Source organism: Staurois parvus, unplaced genomic scaffold (assembly GCF_062004578.1).
Source record: "Staurois parvus isolate SC_StPar_1 unplaced genomic scaffold, SC_StPar_1.0 ptg001227l, whole genome shotgun sequence".
In the NCBI taxonomy this organism is placed as follows: Eukaryota; Metazoa; Chordata; class Amphibia; order Anura; family Ranidae; genus Staurois; species Staurois parvus.
In genome coordinates, this window is record NW_028319023.1 from 709,468 (window position 1) to 729,571 (window position 20,104).

The window sequence follows — 20,104 nt, forward strand, 5'->3', positions numbered from 1 at the left end:
TTTCTTTGTACTCCTCACCTTTGTGACCCCATACTGTTATAAAGCCATCAGTTTCAAAAACATTTATCTTGGTCTCATCACTCCAGAGTACAGAGTCCCAGTAGTCTCCTTCTTTTCCAGCATGGGTTCTGGCAAATTTTAGGTGGGCTTTTTTGTGCATGGACTGTAGAAGAGGCTTCCTTCATGGACAACACCCATGCATGCCATTCCTCTGCAGTGTACTCTGTATTGTGTCACGAGAAACAATCACCCTAGTTTGGTGTTCTACTTCTTTAGTTAACAGCAGTGAACTTGCGTGGCAATTTTTAAAAAAAACTCCCATCAGAAGATGCTCCTGTCGAGGTGTTAACTACTGTGGACTGCCTGGACGTCTCTGTGAGATAGTTGCAGTCCAATCTTTGTTAAATTTTTATATCACTTTTGCTCCATCATTCTGACTGATAAGTAAAGCTTTGCTGATCTTCTTGTAGCCTTCACCTTTCTTGTATAAAGAAATTATTTTCTTTCTCAGGCCTTGTGACATTTCTCTTCCATGTGGTGCCATCGCTGACAGCATGAAATGAGGCGGGGTTTTCTTTGTTAAGTAACGCCCTTTTATAATCACCTGTCTGCTGGACACCTGTTTAATGAATAATTAGACTCACCTGGAGTTGAATTCTTGTTCATTAGGATTTTGCTGTCTAAAATTTAGCTTTGCTCCTTAGACTTTCATTGGGGTGTATTCATTTTTGCAACATGGTCTTGGATGAATTTGTTAGGAAAAATACTTTTTTGTGTGTGCAAATGAAGAAATCTTGTCTGCAATCAATTGTCAGCATTTGTGGGAGGAATTTGTAGTATAGTGCCCCAGAGAAAACGTGGATTGTGAAAGGAAAGTAACTTCCCAAACAGGAGGGACCAAGCCGAGCCAAGCTGAAAGATCCCAGTCCCTATAAAGTGTACGTTTCACATTACATCCACTAATAAAAAATTAGTACAAATTCACTGGTTTATGAATATTCATTAACTTAACAAATTTGTATTATATACTGAATGTGCCAGGTCTGTCATGTATCAGGAGGTGGGGCTGTGACACACAGAAATAATTTGCATCTCCGCATATACACTATATTGCCAAAAGTATTGGCTCCTGACTCCAAATCATTGGATTCCGGTGTTCCAATCCCCTCCATGGACACAGGTCTATACAATCAAGCCCCTAGGCATGCAGACTGCTTCTACAAACATTGGTGAAAGAATGGGTCGCTCTCAGGAGCTCAGTGACTCCAAGCGTGGTCCCGTGATAGGTGGCCACCTGTGCAATAAGTTCATCCGTGACATTTCCTGGCTACTAAATATTCCACGCTCAACTGTTAGTGGGATTATAACAAAGTGGAAGCAACTGGGAACAACAGCAACTCAGCCACCAAGTGGTAGGCCACGTCACATGACAGGGCGGGGTCAGATCATGCTGAAGCGCACAGTGCGCAGAAGTCGCCACCTGTCTGCAGAGTCAATAGCTAAAGACCTCCAAACTTGGTGTGGCCTTCAGATGAGCCCAACAACAGTGCGTAGAGAGCTTCATGGAATGGGTTTCCATGGCCGAGCAGCTGCTTCTAAGCCTTACTTCACCAAGTGCAATGCAAAGCATCGGATGCCGTGGTGTAAAGCACGCCGCCACTGGACTCTAGAGCAGAAGAGACATGTTCTCTGAAGTGACCAATCATACTTCTCTGTCTGGCAATCCGATGGGCATGTCTGGGTTTGACAGTTGCCAGGAGAAAGGTACTTGCCTGACTGCATTGTGCCAAGTGTAAAGTTTGGTGGAGGGGGGATTCTGGTGCGGGGTTGTTTCTCAGGGGTTGGGTTTTGCCCCCTAGTTCCAGTGAAGGGAACTCTTAAGGCGTCAGCATACCAAGACATTTTGGACAATTTCATGCTCCCAACTTTGTGGGAAGAGTTTGGGGATGGCCCTTCCTGTTCCAACATGACTGCCCACCAGTGCACAAAGCAAGGTCCATAAAGACATGGAGGAGCCAGTTTGGGGTGGAGGAACTTGGCTGGCCTGCACAGAGTCCTGACCTCAACCCCATAGAACACCCTTGGGATGAATTAGAGCGGAGACTGCGAGCCAGGCCTCCTCCCCCGACATCAGTGCCTGACCTGACAAATGTGCTTCTGGAAGAATGGTCCAACCTTCCCATAGACACCCTCCTAAACCTTGTGGGCGGCCTTCCCAGAAGAGTTGATGCTGTTATAGCTGCAAAGGGCGGGGCCAACTCAATATTGAACTCTACGGACATTAAAGTTCCTATGCATGTAAAGGCAGTCATCCCAGTACTTTTGGCAATATAGTTTAATTCTCTTACTCTGTAGGGGCTCCTTCACAAGCAGTTGGGTTGAATTTTTTCTGCTTACCAACCGCCTATCAACACCACTCAAAATGGTTAAAATAGGGAGTGGATGGAAGTACACTGCTCAAAAAAATGAAAGGAAGACTTTGAAAATACATCAGATCTCAACGGGGAGGAATCTCCTGCTGGATCTCTATACTGATATAGACGTGGTAGTGTGTTAGGGATGTAAGGATGCCCCATTGTTTGATGGAAATTAAAATTATCAATCTACAGAGGACTGAATTTAGGTGAGTCCATTTTGCTGAAATGTCATTGCAGCAACTCAAAATGGTCCTCAGTAGTTGTTTTGGCCCCCACATGCTTGTATGCATGCCTGTCAACATCGGGGCATGCTTCTAATGAGATGATGGATGGTGTCCCGCGGTATTTCCTCCCAGATCTGGACCATCACTGAGCTCCTGGACAGTCTGAGGTGCAACCTGGCAGCGTGGGATGGACCAAAACATGACATCCCAGAGATGTTCTATTGGATTTAGGTCAGGCGAGCATGGGGCCATTCAATAGTATCAATTCCTTCATCCTCCTGGAATTGCCTGCATACTCTTCCTAGATGAGGCCGGGCATTGTCCTGCACCAGGAGGATCCCAGGACCCCCTGCACCAGGAAGATCCCAGGACCCACTACACCAGTGTAGGGTCTGACAATAGGTCCAAGGATTTCATCCCAATACCCAATGGCAGTCAGGGTGCCATTGTCTAGCCTGTATAGGTCTGTGTGTCACTCAATGGATATGCCTCCCCAGACCATCACTGATCTACCACCAAATCGGTCCTGCTGAACCATGTTACAGGGCAGCAGAACGTTCTCCACGGCTTCTCCAGACCTTTTTTTGTCTGTCACATGTGCTCAGGGTGAACCTGCTCTCATCTGTGAAAAGCACAGGGTGCCAGTGGTGGATCTGCCAATTCTGGTGTTCAATGGCAAATGCCAATCCAGCTCTATGGTGCTGGGCAGTGAGCACAGGGCCCACTAGAAGACGTCACGCCACCCTCATGAAGTCTGTTTCTGATTGTTTGGTCAGAGACATTCACACCAGTGGCCTGCTGGAGGTCATTTTGTAGGGCTCTGGCAGGGCTCATCCTGTTCCACCTTGCACAAAGGAGCAGATACCGGTCCTGCTGATGGGTCAAGTACCTTCTACGACCCTGTCCAGCTCTCCTAGAGTAACTGCCTGTCTCCTGGAATCTCATCCATGCTCTTGAGACTGTTCTGGGAGACACAGCAAACCTTCTGGCAATGGCACGTATTGATGTGCCATCCTGGAGGAGTTGGACTGCCAGTGCAACCTCTGTAGGGTCCAGGTATAGGCTCATGCTACCAGTAGTAACACTGACCCTAGCCAAATGCAAAACGAGGGAAAAACAGTCAGAGTAGATGAGTAGGGAAAAAATGTCAGTGGCCTCCACCTGTAAAACCATTCCTGTTTTGGGGGTTGTGTCAATATTGCTCATCTAGTGCACCTGTTGTTAATTTCATTAACATCAAAGCAGCTGAAACTGATGAACAACCTCCTCTGCTACTTTACCCGAACAGATCAATATCCCAGGAGTTTCATTGACTTGATGCTAGACTTTGGTTAAAATGTGTTCCTTTAATTTTTTTTGAGCCGTGTACATATACGGCAGCATTAGCATTGCCACACAAAATAAACGCTGCCTGCAGAGCTGCCGCTTTGTAACCATTCCCATTCACTTCTACTGAAACACACTTTAAATGCACCTCAGACATGGTTGTAAAACATCAAAGTGATCATTTTCCCCTTTTAACTTTGAAAAAGAAAAATCCTACAGGGCATTAGAGGAGCATCATTATTTTTGTAGTTTATTTTTGTATCTTAGTGGTCTTCTCTTCTAGGAATATTATTCATCTACAGTGTTCCTCTGTTCTTTCAGTCCAACAGCAAGGAAGACATCCTGATCGCCACCCAACTACCCATGAGGCAGACGCTGGTCGATTTCTGGGCACTGGTCTGGGATTATAAATGTACAGTGATGGTGATGATGCAGAGAGCTCAGGACCTGCATGAGGTTAGCATGGACATTACTCCATTGCAGGGGTAGAGGTACCATTTGAGCACTGCCCGAGGGCCTGGGGTCAGTAGGGGGCCCCATGAGATGCCCCTGGTACCTTTCATTGGCTTTTTCATAGGCTTTTTTGGGTGTGGGAAAGGACATGGGGGCCCCATGATCCCCTATTGCCCAGGGGCCCCATGAGTTGTCAGTCCACCCCTGCTCCATTGTTACTCATACTCCTTACCATTTTTATTTATTTATTTCAGGTACTTATATAGCACTGTCAATTTACACAGAGCTTTACATATATATATTGTACATTCACATCAGTCCCTAACCCTCAAGGAGTGTACAATCTAAAGTCCCTAACTTACATTCATACATACACATACTAGGGACAATTTAAATAGGATCCAATTAACCTGCCAGCATGTCTTTGGAGTGTGAGAGGAAACCAGAGTACCCAGAGAAAACCCATGCAAGCACAGGGAGAGCATGCAAACTCCATGCAGGAGGCACCATGGTTGGGAATTGAACCCATGACCCATTTACTGCAAGGCAGACGTGCTAACCACTAAGCCACTGTGCCGCACCATCCCACTGTCCTTCACCATACCACCATCCTGTTCCATCTCTCCTTCCTTTAACATCCCACTTTCCTTCACCATCTCACAGTCCTTCACTATCCCACTGTCCTTCACCATCCTACCTACATTCATTATCCCACTGTCCTTCATCATCTCACCTTCATTCATTATCCCACTGTCCTTCATCATCTCACCTTCATTCATTATCCCACTGTCCTTCACCATCCTACCTACATTCATTATCCCACTGTCCTTCACCATCCTACCTACATTCATTATCCCACTGTCCTTCATCATCTCACCTTCATTCATTATCCCACTGTCCTTCACCATCCTACCTACATTCATTATCCCACTGTCCTTCATCATCTCACCTTCATTCATTATCGCACTGTCCTTCATCATCTCACCTTCATTCATTATCCCACTGTCCTTCACCATCCCACCTTCATTCATTATCCCACTGTCCTTCCTCATCTCACCTTCATTCATTATCCCACTGTCCTTCACAACCCTATCTTTTTCCACCATTCCACCATCCTTCCACATCCTACCATCTTTTACCATCCCACTGTCCATTGCCATCTCACCATCCTTTACCATGTTGCCGTCCTTCACCCTCCCACCTTCCTTCGCCATCCTACCTTTCTTCACAATCCCTAACCATCCCATTGTCCTTCACCTTGTCACCTTCCTTCACCATCTCACCTTCATTCATTATGCCACTATCCTTCATCATCCCACCTTCATTCATTATCCCACTGTCCTTCACCATCCCACCTTCATTCATTATCCCACTGTCCTTCACAACCCTATCTTTTTTCACCATCCCACCATCCTTCCACATCCCACCATCATTTACCATCCCACTGTCCATTACCATCTCACCATCCATTACCATCTCACCATGCTTCAACCTCCCACCTTCCTTCACCATCCTACCTTTCTTCACAATCCCTAACCATCCCATTGTCCTTCACCTTGTCACCTTCCTTCACCATCCCACCTTCATTCATTATGTCACTGTCCTTCACCATCCTACCTTCCTTTACCATCCCATTATTCTTCACCATCCCACCTTTCTTCAACATCCCACTGTACTTCACCATCCCACCTTCATTCATTATCCCACTGTCCTTCATTATCCCATCTTCCTTTACTATCTCGCCATCCTTCACCATCCCACTGTCTTTCACCATCCCATCATCCTTCGCTATCCCACCATCCTGTATTATCCAACTGTCCTTCACCATCCCACATTCCTTTATGTTGATTATTATATTATCCATGGTTTGTTTCTTTTAATGAAAGGAGTGTAAGTTCTTTAAGATGTTTTGCTATCAGTTCCCTGTTATCTGTGGTATAGTACTGGAAGAGGGAGGGGTGCACTAGGAGTCAATTGATTCTAAGGTGAAGAGAGAGATGACCTCTTCTAACTTCTGCTGCTTTTTCATTGTCCTGTCAGAGGTTGCTGGTGGGGAGGTGACCACTCTGCATTCTTTGACTGCAGCAGAGAAAAGTGAGATCTCCAACATGGCTATTCATGACTTTCTGTAGTATCAACAAAGGGGAAAGATGACTCCACCAGCATAGCAACATTTCAGAAAATATTGCACACAATTAGCTTAATATTACTTTGTTATTTTTATCATTTGTACACATGTATTCTGGAACCCTGTGGCTTGGGACGAGTATAACCATTTTATCTTCTACAGAACGGTTGCTGGTTCTTCCCACATAAAGGAGAGAACAATTACGGGATGTACAAGGTCAGGATGACCTCAAGGACTTCTAGGAATGGATTTACGGGCTTTACGTTCAGCCTGAGGAAGGCCAAAGAGGTGAGATCAGGGGGCAGCTACCTGAAGGAGCCAGTAACCTGGGAAATCTCTATATTCATAGTTACATAGCTAGTCTGGCTGAAAAAAGACACAAGCCCATTGAGTTCAACCATAAAAGGGGGGGAGTGTATATCCTTTACCCACAGTTGATCCAGAAGAAGGCAACCCCCCCAGCAAAGCACGATCCAATTTGCTCCTGCAGGGAAAAATTCCTTCCTGATCCCCCGAGAGGCAATCGGATATTCCCTGGATCAACTTTACCTATAAATGTTATATCCAGTTATATTCTGTGTATCCAAGAAACAATCCAGGACTTTTTGTATAATTAGCAATTTTTATTACTTTTTAAATGAAGCATCTCGTACAACATACAATACAATTGCAAGGGATAATGGCGGCACGCAGGCAGGTAAACTGATAACAGTGCCTGATGGACAATAATCCTATCAATAGCATATGAAGAGAAAGTTTAGCTCAGAAGAGGCAGCCCTGGATCAGAGATGTTACAGGTAATCAGACAGATCTTTGCTAGGCTATCAGTAATATAGACAATATGACCGTCCACCTCGAAGACAAAGTACTGGATGTGTGTCTTGAAAACAATAATAAACAAAAAGAAGTAGAAAAAGATAGAGAAAGAAAGAAGAGAGAGACCTAGGACTTTCCATTCTCCAGATGTTACCCGTGTCCACCAGCTGGGAGAGACCTATCCAGGACTTTTTTAAAGCAATCCACTGAGCTGGCCAGAACCAACTCTTGAGGGAGTCTATTCCACATTCTCACAGCTCTCACTGTGAAGAAGCCTTTCCATATTTGGATATTAAATCTCTTTTCCTCCAGACGTAGAGAGCGCCCCCTTGTCCTCTGTGATGACCTCAGGGTGAAGAGCTCTACACTGAGTTCACTATATGAACCACTAATGTATTTATACATGGAGATCATATCCCCCCTTATGTATTATACATGGAGATCATATCCCCCCTTATGTATTATACATGGAGATCATATCCCCCCTTATGTATTATACATGGAGATCATATCCCCCCTTATGTATTATACATGGAGATAATATCTCCCCTTATGAATTACAGTATACATGGAGATCATATCCCCCTTATGAATTAAACATGGAGATCATATCCCCACTTATGTATTATACATGGAGATCATATCCCCCCTTATGTATTATACATGGAGATCATATCCCCCCTTATGTATTATACATGGAGATCATATCCCCCTTATGTATTATACATGGAGATCATATCCCCCCTTATGTATTATAAATGGAGATCATATCCCCCCTTATGTATTATACATGGTGATCATATCCCCCCCTTATGTATTATACATGGAGATCATATCCCCCCCTTATGTATTATACATGGAGATCATATCCCCCCTTATGTATTATACATGGAGATAATATCTCCCCTTATGAATTATACATGGAGATCATATCCCCCTTATGAATTAAACATGGAGATCATATCCCCACTTATGTATTATAAATGGAGATCATATCTCCCCCTTATGTATTATACATGGAGATCATATCCCCCCTCATGTATTATACATGGTGATCATATCCCCCCCTTATGTATTATACATGGAGGTCATATCCCCCTTATGTATTATACATGGAGATCATATCCCCCTTATGTATTATACATGGAGATCATATCTCCCCTTATGTATTATACATGGAGATCATATCCCCCCTTATGTATTATACATGGAGATCATATCCCCCCTTATGTATTATACATGGAGATCATATCCCCCCTTATGTATTATACATGGTGATCATACCCCCCCCCCTTATGTATTATACATGGAGATCATATCCCCCCTTATGTATTATACATGGAGATCATATCCCCCCTTATGTATTATACATGGAGATCATATCCCCCCTTATGTATTATACATGGTGATCATATCCCCCCCTTATGTATTATACATGGAGATCATATCCCCCCTTATGTATTATACATGGAGATCATATCCCCCCTTATGTATTATACATGGAGATCATATCCCCCCCTTATGTATTATACATGGAGATCATATCCCCCCCTTATGTATTATACATGGAGATCATATCCCCCCTTATGTATTATACATGGAGATCATATCCCCCCTTATGTATTATACATGGAGATCATATCCCCCTTATGTATTATACATGGAGATCATACCCCCCCCTTATGTATTATACATGGAGATCATATCCCCCCTTATGTGTTATACATGGAGATCATATCCCCCCTTATGTATTATACATGTTGATCATATCCCCCCTTATGTATTATACATGGAAATCATATCCCCCCTTATGTATTATACATGGAGATCATATCCCCCCTTATGTATTATACATGGAGATCATATCCCCCCTTATGTATTATACATGGAGATCATATCCCCCCCCTTATGTATTATACATGGAGATCATATCCCTCCTTATGTATTATACATGGAGATCATACCCCCCTTATGTATTATACATGGTGATCATATCCCCCCTTAATCTCCTCTTCTCAAGATTCTAAATTCAGTTCCTCTAATCTTTCCTCATAGTTGAGCTCCTCCATGTCTCTTATCAGTTTAGTTGCCCTTCTCTGTACTTTCTCCAGTTCCCCAATGTTCTTTTTTGTGAATTGAACTGAACTGCATATTCCAGATGAGGTATTATTAATTATCTGTACCGGGGGAAATTATATCTCTCTCTCTGGCTGGAGTCTATACCTCTAGAACCCGCAGCTTGGCATTGCATGCTATTATTAAGCTTGTGATCTACCAGAACTCCCAGATCCTTCTCCACCATTAACCCCCCCAGATCCTTCTCCACCATTGACCCCCCCCAGTTGTACCCCCCTAGTATGTATGATGCATGCATATTCTTAGCCCCCAAGTGCAGAACATTACATTTATCAACATTAAACCTCATTGGCCCCATAGACCCCCAATTACACAGAGCATTGAGGTCGGCTTGTAAGTTGGAGACATCCTGTAAGGACGTTATTCCCCGGCACAGCTTGGTGTCATCTGCAGAGACTGAAATGGGATTTATAATCCTGGACCCCATATTGTTTATAAATAGATTAAAAAGTAAGGGTCCCAACAATGAATCTTGGGGTACCCCACTAATAACACTGAACCTTGGGGTACCCCACTAATAACACTGAACCTTGGGGTACCCCACTAATAACACTGAACCTTGGGGTACCCCACTAACAACACTGAACCTTGGGGTACACCACTGACACCCCTAGACCATTCAAAGTATGAATCATTTACCACTACTCTCTGAATACGATCTTTTAGCCAGTTTTCTATCCAAGTATACCACATCCACTGCCCCCACTCTGTCCAAGTATACCATGGCCACAGCCACCCCTCTGTCCATGTATAGCACATCCACCACCACCCCTCTGCCCAAGTCTACCACATCCACAACCACCCCTTTGTCCAAGTCTACCATGTTCACAGCCACCCCTCTGTCCAAGTCTACCACGTCCACAGCCACCCCTCTGTCCACATATACCATGTCCACAATTATCCCTCTGTCCAAGTATACCATGTTCACAGCCACCCCTCTGTCCAGGTATACCACGTCCACCGCAACCCCTCTGTCCAAGTATACCACGTCCACCGCCACCTCTCTGTCCAAGTATACCACGTCCACCTCCACCCCTCTGTCCAAGGTTTTGCTCACCTCCTCATATAAAGAAATCAGATTTGTTTGACAACTTCTGTCTTTCATGACTCCATGCTGTCTGTTGCCTAAAATATTTTTTCAAGCAAAAACTCATCTATGTGGCCTTATATTAAACTCTCCAGTATCTTCCCAACTATAGAAGTTACACTAACAGGTCTATAATTACTTGGGAAAGATTTTGACCCCTTTTTAATGTTGGAACCACGTTGGCCTTACGCCAATCCAGTGGTACTATGCCAGTCATTAAAGAGTCTCTAAATTTTGGAAACAATGGCTTTGAAATGACAGAGCTCAATTCTTTTAGGCTCTACTTTCTCAGATTGTGTTGTATATTCAATAGCAGGAACAATGGATCTAACTAACAAGTGAGCTCTGTTATCCACAGACCTATGACAACATCCTGGAGGTGAAGCTGTGGTGCTTGGACTCCTGGCCCCTGGACAAACCTCTCCCGGAGAATCCATCAGCCTTCATCAGCCTACTTGGAGAGGTGGAGAAGCAACAGTTGACTGTGCCGGAAAGTCACATCCTGGTGACCTGCCTGTAAGTTCAGCATTTCCTCTGTGGTATGGCGGCTGACTATAAAAATGTACCTTAAATTGTTCCGATATTGGATCATGGCTCATGCAGGGACTGGTGATGTATGATGGGTTGGTGCCGTACTGGTGAACTGATTTAGGAGGAATTGTTTTGAATTGTGAGCGGAAACCAGAATGCACAGAGGAAGCCCAGACATACATACAGACTTCATGCCAAGTGTGAGTTGAGGCCAGGGAGGCCAGGACTAGCACCACAGGACTTAAAACAGAACTATAGTAATTTTTTTTAAAATAGCAGCTTAAAATGTTAAAAGAACACACTGCAAATTGCATTGTATGATTTCTATTGTGGGGCTTTAATGCCTTGTGACTGTGCCAATGCCTGAAACCTCCTTCAGCATTCTGACAACAAAAGCTTCATTTTCAGTGAAGTAATTGTATTGTTGTCACCCTGTTGAGCACCTCACCAATATGTAGGCTGTAGTGGAGGGTTCTTACCATTGTTACAGGAGAGACCCATTCTCCTGTAACAATGCCAATGCCAATCAAATATGGCCACACCCCCAAGCCTTGTGACTGAGAGCACAGCATGGCCTATGATGGCTGAGAGGAGGAGCAATTGCCATCCCACAGGGGCCTAAAGGCACTCTCTTCATTCCTGGCTATGGTGGCCGTAAGAATTCTGTAGCACCTAGGATGATGTCACAGGAGCTACAAAAATGATTTACAGTATGGAGCAGGTAAGGGGGACAGTACATTTACAATATAAATTAAGACAAGAGGGTTAGTAGGGCCCTGGAGAGCCTAACATATAAAGGGGAAGGGAAGGAAAAGGTACAGTGAGGAACAGAAGTATTTGAACACCCTGCGATTTTGCAAGTTCTCCCACTTAGAAATCATAGAGGGGTCTGAAATTCACATTGTAGGTGCATTCCCACTCTGAGAGACAGAATTAAAAAAAAAAAATCAGGAAATTACATTGTATGATTTTTAAAGAATTTATTTGTCTTGCACTGCTGGACATACGTATTTGAACACCTGAGAAACAGCAAGAATTCTGGCTCTCAAAGACCTGTTACTGCGCCTTTAAAAAGTCCACCTCTACTCCACTCATTCATCTCACTTAGTAGCACCTGTCTGAGCTCTTTAAAGACATCTGTCCGCCCCACAGTCAGTCAGACGCCAACTACTACCATGGGCAAGACCAAAGAGCTGTCAAAAGAAAGCAGAGAAAAAATGGTGGACCTCCACAAGGCTGGAAAGGGCTGCGGGGCAATTGGCAAGCAGCTTGGTAAAAATAGATCAACTGTTGGAGCAATTGTTAGAAAAAGGAAGAGGCTAAAGAGGACTGTCAGTCTCCCTCGGACTGGGGCTCCATGCAAGATGTCACCTCGTGGGGGATCACTGATGATAAGAAAGGTGAGGAATCAGCCCAGAACTACAAGGGAGGAGCTGGTCAATGACATGAAGAGAGCTGGGACCACAGTTTCACAGGTCACTGTCGGTAGAACACTACGCAGTCATGGTTTCAAATCATGCATTGCACGGAAGGTTCCCCTGCTCAAGTCATCACATGTCCAGGCCCGTCTGAAGGTTCCCCTGCTCAAGTCATCACATGTCCAGGCCCGTCTGAAGTTTGCCAATGACCATCTGGATGATCCAGAGGAGGCATGGGAGAAAGGCATGTGGTCAGATGAGACCAAAGTAGAACTTTTTGGTCTAAACTTCACTCGTCGTGTTTGGAGGAAAAAGGATGAGTTGCATCCCAAGAACACCATCCCTACTGTGAAGCATGGGGGTGGTAACATCATGCTTTGGGGGTGCTTTTCTGCGAAGGGGACAGGACGACTGCACTGTATTAAGTAGAGGATGAATGGGGCCATTTATTGTGTGATTTTGAGCAACAACCTCCTTCCCTCAGTCAGCATTGAAGATGTCATGTTGGAAGACCCAGCCACGAGCCAACGACCCAAAGCACACAGCCAGGAGAACCAAGGAGTGGCTCCGTAAGAAGCATATCAAGGTTCTGGAGTGGCCTAGCCAGTCTCCACACCTAAATCCAATAGAACATCTTTGGAGGGAGCTGAAACTCCGTGTTGCTCAGCAACAGCCCCAAAACCTGACAGATCTAGAGGAGATCTGTGTGGAGGAGTCGGCCAAAATCCCTGTTGCAGTGCAAACCTGGTCAAGGACTACAGGAAACGTCTGACCTCTGTAATTGCAAACAAAGGCTTCTGTACCAAATATTAACACTGATTTTCTCAGGTGTTCAAATACTTCTGTTCAGCAGTGCGAGACAAATACATTCTTTAAAAAACATACAATGTGATTTCCTGAATTTTTTTTTAAATTCTGTCTCTCAGAGTGGGAATGCACCTACAATGTGAATTTCAGACCCCTCCGTGATTTCTAAGTGGGAGAACTTGCAAAATTGCAGGGGGTTCAAATACTTCTGTTCCTCACTGTATATGTCAGGATGGTGTTGATGGTAAAGGACAGTGGGATGATGAAGAACGGTGGGATGGTGGAGGACATTTCTCATGTTTGGTTGATAGTACCCAATTCTCACCAAAGAAGACATGCTTGAATTACACTGGGGTGATGTTGTTGTCCACTCTTATGGCAGTAATTGTGGGTGGATGAGTTGATAGATAAGTGTACATTTAGCTGTTATGTAGAGGTGGGATAGCATTCCAAAAAGATACATTTTCAGAGAATGGCAAAAGCCAACAGAGTGGGAGACAGACAGATTGGGGTAGCATAGGAGGGTTTCAGAGGAGTTGCATATAGCTTTAGAAGTTATTAGCATTTCAAATTTTCTTCTTTGAGCAAGTGGAAGCCAAAGGAGGAATTGACAGAGGAGATTGGTGGACACTGAGGGGTTGGTAAGGGAGTCTGGCAGAGGTATTCATGATAGACTGAAGGGGAGGATAGTCTTTGCAGAGGTAGGCCAGTGGAAAGGGAGTTGCAATAATTGAGTGAATTAGTAGCTTTGTGGTATCATTGGTTAACTTTCTGAACAGTCCTGTATAGGGGCAGACTAACAACTCATGGGGCCCCCGGGCAATAGGGGATCATGGGGCCCCTGTGTCCTTGCCCAAACTCAAAAAAGCCTATGAAAAAGGTACCAGGGGCATCTCATGGGGCCCCCTACTGACCCCGGGCCCTCGGGCAGTGCCGGAGTTTCCAAATGGTCATACCGCCCCTGCTCCTGTAACTTTGCACACAGCATTTATCAGGTTGCACGTCTATTTTGTGTCATTCATTGGAGCTTAGGTTATCCATACATAGGGACTGGCCCAATTTTGCTGTTTCAAGCGGGTTATCTCAGGTCTATTACCGCTCTCATGGTCTGCTCAGGCCTTGTAAGTCTGCAGGATGCTTTGATTGTATTTACATGGCCACCAGCCATCCTATAAATATATACTAGACTTGCTGCAAGGATACAAAATGTCTGCATCATGCATTGTATTCACCAAAAATGGCCAACAGAATAATTACCCAGCGTTCTTTATATCCTTTGTGTTTGCACAGCGATGGAGCAAGCCGCTCGGGTGTCTTCTGTGCCGGAATCATACTCTGTGACCAGATCCGCAGTGACGGCTGTCTAGATGTGTCGCAGGCTGTGCGTTCCCTCCGGAGGAGACGCTGCCAGTTCATTCCTGATGTGGTATGTTGTGTATTTTAGCACTATTGAGATATGTCATCATCCTATACCCTGTATCTTCTCCTTCCCAATACACCAGCCCCCTATAGATGACAACTAAGGGGGAAATGAGATACTGTGTGAATGTGTGTATATGTATGTGTGTTATGTATGTAAAAAAAAAGTGTGTGTATGTGTATATATATATATATATATATAGCCAAGAGACAGGAGGTCTCACCCAGGGGTCAGAGGAACCCCAGCCAGGAGAAAAAAGACAGAAGTTCTCACCCAGGGGGCCGAGGAGCCCCAGCCAGGAGCCAAGAGACAGAAGGTCTCACCCAGGGGTTAGGAGTTTCAGCCAGGAACCAAGAGACAGGAGGTCCCACCCAGGGGTCAGAGGAGCCCCATCCAGGAACCAAGAGACAGGAGGTCTCACCCAGGGGTCAGAGGAGCCCCAGCCAGGAGCCAAGAGACAGGAGGTCTTGTCCCAGGGGGCAGAGGTCTCCTTTCTTGGTGTCAGGAGAAACCATATCCAGAGGCCAGGACAGAGCACTGCAACTAAAGGCTAAGAGAGCCAAGGGAACCAGTAGAGCTGGACAACATAGTCAGAGGAACTGGTAAGAAAAGCAGTGGTGCTGACAAGAAGGGATATAGGTGGTTCGGTACTTTAATTTGTTCATATTGATGTGAAAGAATCCCTAAATGGGCAACTGATGTCTATGTGAACTTTCAATTTGGTTTAATAAAAGTGGGCTGCCATGCCCTTAATTACAGTTTGGACTGGCACAACTCAATGGAAAAGCATCTGCCACACGAGTATAATCTCCCCACAATATATACTCATCGGCCACTTTATTAGGTCCACCTTGCTAGTATTGGGCTGGCCCACTTTTTCCTTCAGAACCTACTTCATTCTTTGTGGCATAGATCCAACAAGGTGTTGGAAACATTCCTCAGAGATTTTGGTCCATATTGACATGATAGCATGATGCAGTTGCTGCAGATATGTTGGCTTCACATCCATAAACTGTTGATATAAGGCAGGATGGATCCATGCTTTCATACTGATTATGCCAAATTCTGACCCTACCATCTGATTGTTACAGCTGAAATCCAGACTGATCAGGCAAGGTTTTTCCAATCCTCTATTGTCCAATTTTGGTGAGCCTGTGTGGATTGTAGACTCCGTTTTCTATTCTTAGGTGATAGGAGTAGCACCCAGTGAGGTCCTCTGCAGCTGTAGGCCATGTGCTTCAACGTTGGGAGAGTTGTGCATCCAGAGGTGGTATTCTGCATACCTTGATTGTAACAAGTGGTTATTTGAGTTACTGTTGCCTTTCTCTCATCTGGAACCAGTCTGCCCATTCTCCTCTGACATCAACAAGGCATTTTCCTCCACACAACTGCCGTTCACTGGATATGAGTTGAGGGGCTCCATGGTTCTTATGCCATGTGGAGGAAACTGAATTTTTGGTTTCAGAGATTGATGGAACCTGATATGAGGTAGAGAGGATGGAGGCTTTGAAGGACTTGGAAGGGATGAATTCTCCAATCCTGGGTCCATGTTTTACCAGAACTCATGTACTGTAGGTGTAGCCCTTTTAGTATAGTTGTTAGCAACAATTCAGAGCTCCTTCCTCCCTCTGGATCAGCCAAAGGTGCAGGTATGGCCAGGGGGTTTGTTGCAATAGGTTTTTAATGCAAAGGAGCATTTGCCAATTCCATTGTAAAACTGCAAAACAATACAGCCTTATATTTCACATTGGGTTTACAGTACAACAATAAAACTTCAAGAACAGTCCTCACAATCAGAGATTCTGCTGTTACACCAATTGACCCAGTGTTTCTATCATTTCTCAAAGGTGGTTTAGAAGGCAATGCTTGGGGACAGAGATTTTTCATTAGCAATAGTTGACTCTCATTAGAGCAGTAGCTTTTGACACATTTGGTGCCAACTGTGTTCTCCAGAGTTTCAGTACCGTGATGCATAGAAGGTATGACAATCCGTAAAGGTAAGGGTAACATTTTCTGGTATATGAATTTTCTTCTGAATAAAAATGGGCAAGAAAGTCCTAAATGGAAAATTTGGTATGTACAGGTGAAACTCGAAAAATTAGAATATCATGCAAAAGTTCATTTATTTCAGTGCAGCAACTTAAAAGGTGAAACTAATATACGAGATAGACTCATTACATGAAAAGCAAGATAGTTCAAGCCGTGATTTGTCATCATTGTGATGATTATGGCTTACAGCTCATGAAAACCCCAAATCCACAATCTCAGAAAATGAGAATATTCCATGCAATCAATAAAACACGGATTGTACATAGAACAATATCAGACCTCTGAAAAGTACAAGCATGCATATGTACTCAGTACTTGGTTTGGGCCCCTTTTGCAGCAATTACTGCCTCAATGCGGCGTGGCATGGAAGCTATCAGCCTGTGGCACTGCTGAGGTGTTATGGAAGACCAGGATGCTTCAATAGTGGCCTTCAGCTCTTCTGCATTGTTCGGTCTCATGTCTCTCATCTTTCTCTTGGCAATGCCCCATAGATTCTCTATGGGGTTCAGGTCAGGCGAGTTCGCTGGCCAATCAAGCACAGTAATCCCACGGTCATTGAACCAGGTTTTGGTGCTTTTGGCAGTGTGGGCGGTGCCAAGTCCTGCTGGAAAATGAAGTCAGCATCCCCATAAAGCTCATCTGCGGAAGGAAGCATGAAGTGCTCTAAAATCTCCTGGTAGACGGCTGCGTTGACCCTGGACTTAATGAAGCACAGTGGGCCAACACCAGCAGTTAAACTGCAGTTATGACTTTCAAACAAAACATTGTCTGCAGGCTTTTATTACAGGGGAGATTCTAAAGAGACAATCTAGATATACAACAATAAAAGTTTCCCAGCTACCTGCCAGCAATTTTTTCCTGACTGCTCCTTTGGCCATACATGCTCATCTCAGTATGCCTTGGAGTTACATAAACCTAACCTGGCTACTCAAGAAGGCCTCCCTGAAGAGTTGACCTTTCAGGAATTGCCTGAAGGTGGACAGATTAGGAGATAGTCAGGTAGACTGATAGAGGTAGAGGGTTCCAGAGGATGGGAGAGGCTCTGGATAGATCAGAGTAGGGAATTCCAGAACAAAGGAGAGGCTCCGGAGAAGTTACAGAGGTGAGCAAGGAAGGACGTTGCTAGGGAGCAAGCAAGAGGTCTTGAGAGCAGTGAAGTGGACCTTTTGGGTGACATTTTGAGATGATGTTGGTGATGCAACTCAGGAAAAAGTTGCTGATGGCTTTGTATGTTGTAGTTAGTATTTTGAATTTTATCCATTGGGTAAACGGAAGCCAGTGGAAAGTTTGGCAAAGGGGGGGGGGACACTGAATGGAATCCACTGGAGGGGTTGGCAAAGAGGGTTGGAGGACACTGAATGGAGGCCAGTGTAGGGATTAGTAAATAGGGGTCGTGTACACTGAATATAATCCAGTGTAGGGATTAGTAAATAGGGGTCATGGACACTGAATAGAAGCCAGTGGAGGGATTGGCAGAGAGCGATGGAGGACACTGAATGGAAGCCAGTGGAGGGATTGGTAGAGAGAGATGGAGGACACTGAGTGGAGGCCAGTGGAGGAATTGGCAGAGAGGGGTGGAGGACACTGAATGAAAGACAGTGGAGGGATTGGCAAAGAGGGGTAGAGAACACTGAATGGAAGCCAGTGGAGGGATTGGTAGAGAAAGATGGAGGAATGGAGAACACTGAGTGGAGGCCAGTGGAGGAATTGGCAGGGAGGAGTGGAGGACACTGAATGGAAGACAGTGGAGGGATTGGCAGAGAGGGGTGGAGAACACTGAATGGAAGCCAGTGGAGGGATTGGTAGAGAAGGATGGAGGACAATGAGTGGAGGGATTGGAAGAGAGGGGTGGAGGACACTGAGTGGAGTACATTGGAGGGATTGGAAGAGAGGGGTGAAGAATAGAGAATAGAAGCCAGTGGAGGGATTGGTAAATAGGGGTCATGGACACTGAATAGAAGCCAGTGGAGGGATTGGAAGAGAGGGGTGGAGGTCAATGGGTGGTTGGAAAGATGGATAAGTCTGGCGGCAGCACTCATAATAGACTGAAGGGGGATAGTTTGTGTAGAGGTAGGCCAATGAGAAGGACATTCCAACTGTCAAGGCAAGTGATAAGGATGTCCATTATTATCTTGGTGGTGTCAGTGGTTAAGAAGGGTGGATGTTGGAAATGTAGAGTTCAGCAGAGTCTAGTTCCATTTGGATGCCATAATGTGACTGTAAATAAGTGTGCTTTCCTCTTTCTGCAGGAACAACACTCCTTCTGCTACACCCTGGCTCAGAGTTATCTGGATTCATTTGAAACCTACGGGAACTTCAAATAATGAATAATCCCTAAATAATAAACCTGTTATACAGGGATGTCCCCAGCCATGGAACCAGCAGAATCCAGCCAGGAAGCCGGCTCAATGAAATTCCAAATTATGGACAGAACTGGACATGCCGTCAATGCATTCTGGGTCTCTGCATGGTGGTCCACATGGGACCCATCGAAGGATAAGGGGAGTACAGGATGAAGGGGGACGTGCCGTCACACTTGAAGGGCTTTTGGACCTTTCTGTAAATTACGCAGCTCACAATATAGAGACTTAACTGTAAAAAAGGGATCTAAGCATTAATTAGATTTTTTATAATATGTGTTCTATATGTAAATCTTTTTTTTTGTAAAGTTCTGTGCAGACTGTTGGGGCAATATAAATCCTGCATAATAATTATATCAATAATAAACACTGTGATTATTCCAGTGATGAGTTTTATGAATGTGTGTCAGTGCCGACACCTTGTTTCCATGGATAGTTTGTAATTCTGTATCATGTCTATCCATTCATTGTATCTGGTGGTGCTGCACAGTGATTGCACTTTGCTGTTTCCCTCAATCACAGCAAGTCTTACCGTCAGCTCCAACAGCCAAGAAATGATTCATGTTCACCATGCAGGATGATTAGTGATCAGGGACACTGACTGGCTGCTTTGGTGACACAGTATGCGAATACAGCCACTCAGTGCGCACTAAACATTTCAGTACAATGTTGCTATATCAGTGCAGCCAGGCACAGTGTCCCTGATCACCGCCACACCAGTCCCACTGTCACCAGACCAATGCAGCCAGCAATGACGTTCCTGATCACCACCACACCAATCCCAGTGGCACCAGATCAGTGCAGCCAGCAACAGTGTTCCTGATCACCACCACACCAGTCCCAGTGTCACCAGACCAGTGTAAGCCAGCAACAGTGTTCCTGATCACCACCACACCAGTCCCAGTGTCACCAGACCAGTGTAAGCCAGCTAC

At 44.8% G+C, this 20,104-nt stretch overlaps 1 protein-coding gene across 1 annotated transcript in view; it reads left to right on the forward strand.

Moving 5' to 3' along the window:
* LOC149438006 (receptor-type tyrosine-protein phosphatase kappa-like) overlaps window positions 1-19,555 on the forward strand; it is a 122,974-nt gene extending 103,419 nt beyond the window's left edge. Inside the window, exons 25-29 of the mRNA XM_089660344.1 lie at window positions 4,289-4,423; window positions 6,711-6,836; window positions 10,946-11,103; window positions 14,634-14,769; window positions 19,062-19,555. Of these exons, the coding sequence (XP_089516470.1) occupies window positions 4,289-4,423; window positions 6,711-6,836; window positions 10,946-11,103; window positions 14,634-14,769; window positions 19,062-19,136 (630 nt within the window). The 3' untranslated portion in view covers window positions 19,137-19,555. The remainder of the gene's footprint in view (window positions 1-4,288; window positions 4,424-6,710; window positions 6,837-10,945; window positions 11,104-14,633; window positions 14,770-19,061) is intronic.
* Window positions 19,556-20,104: the final 549 nt, after the last annotated feature.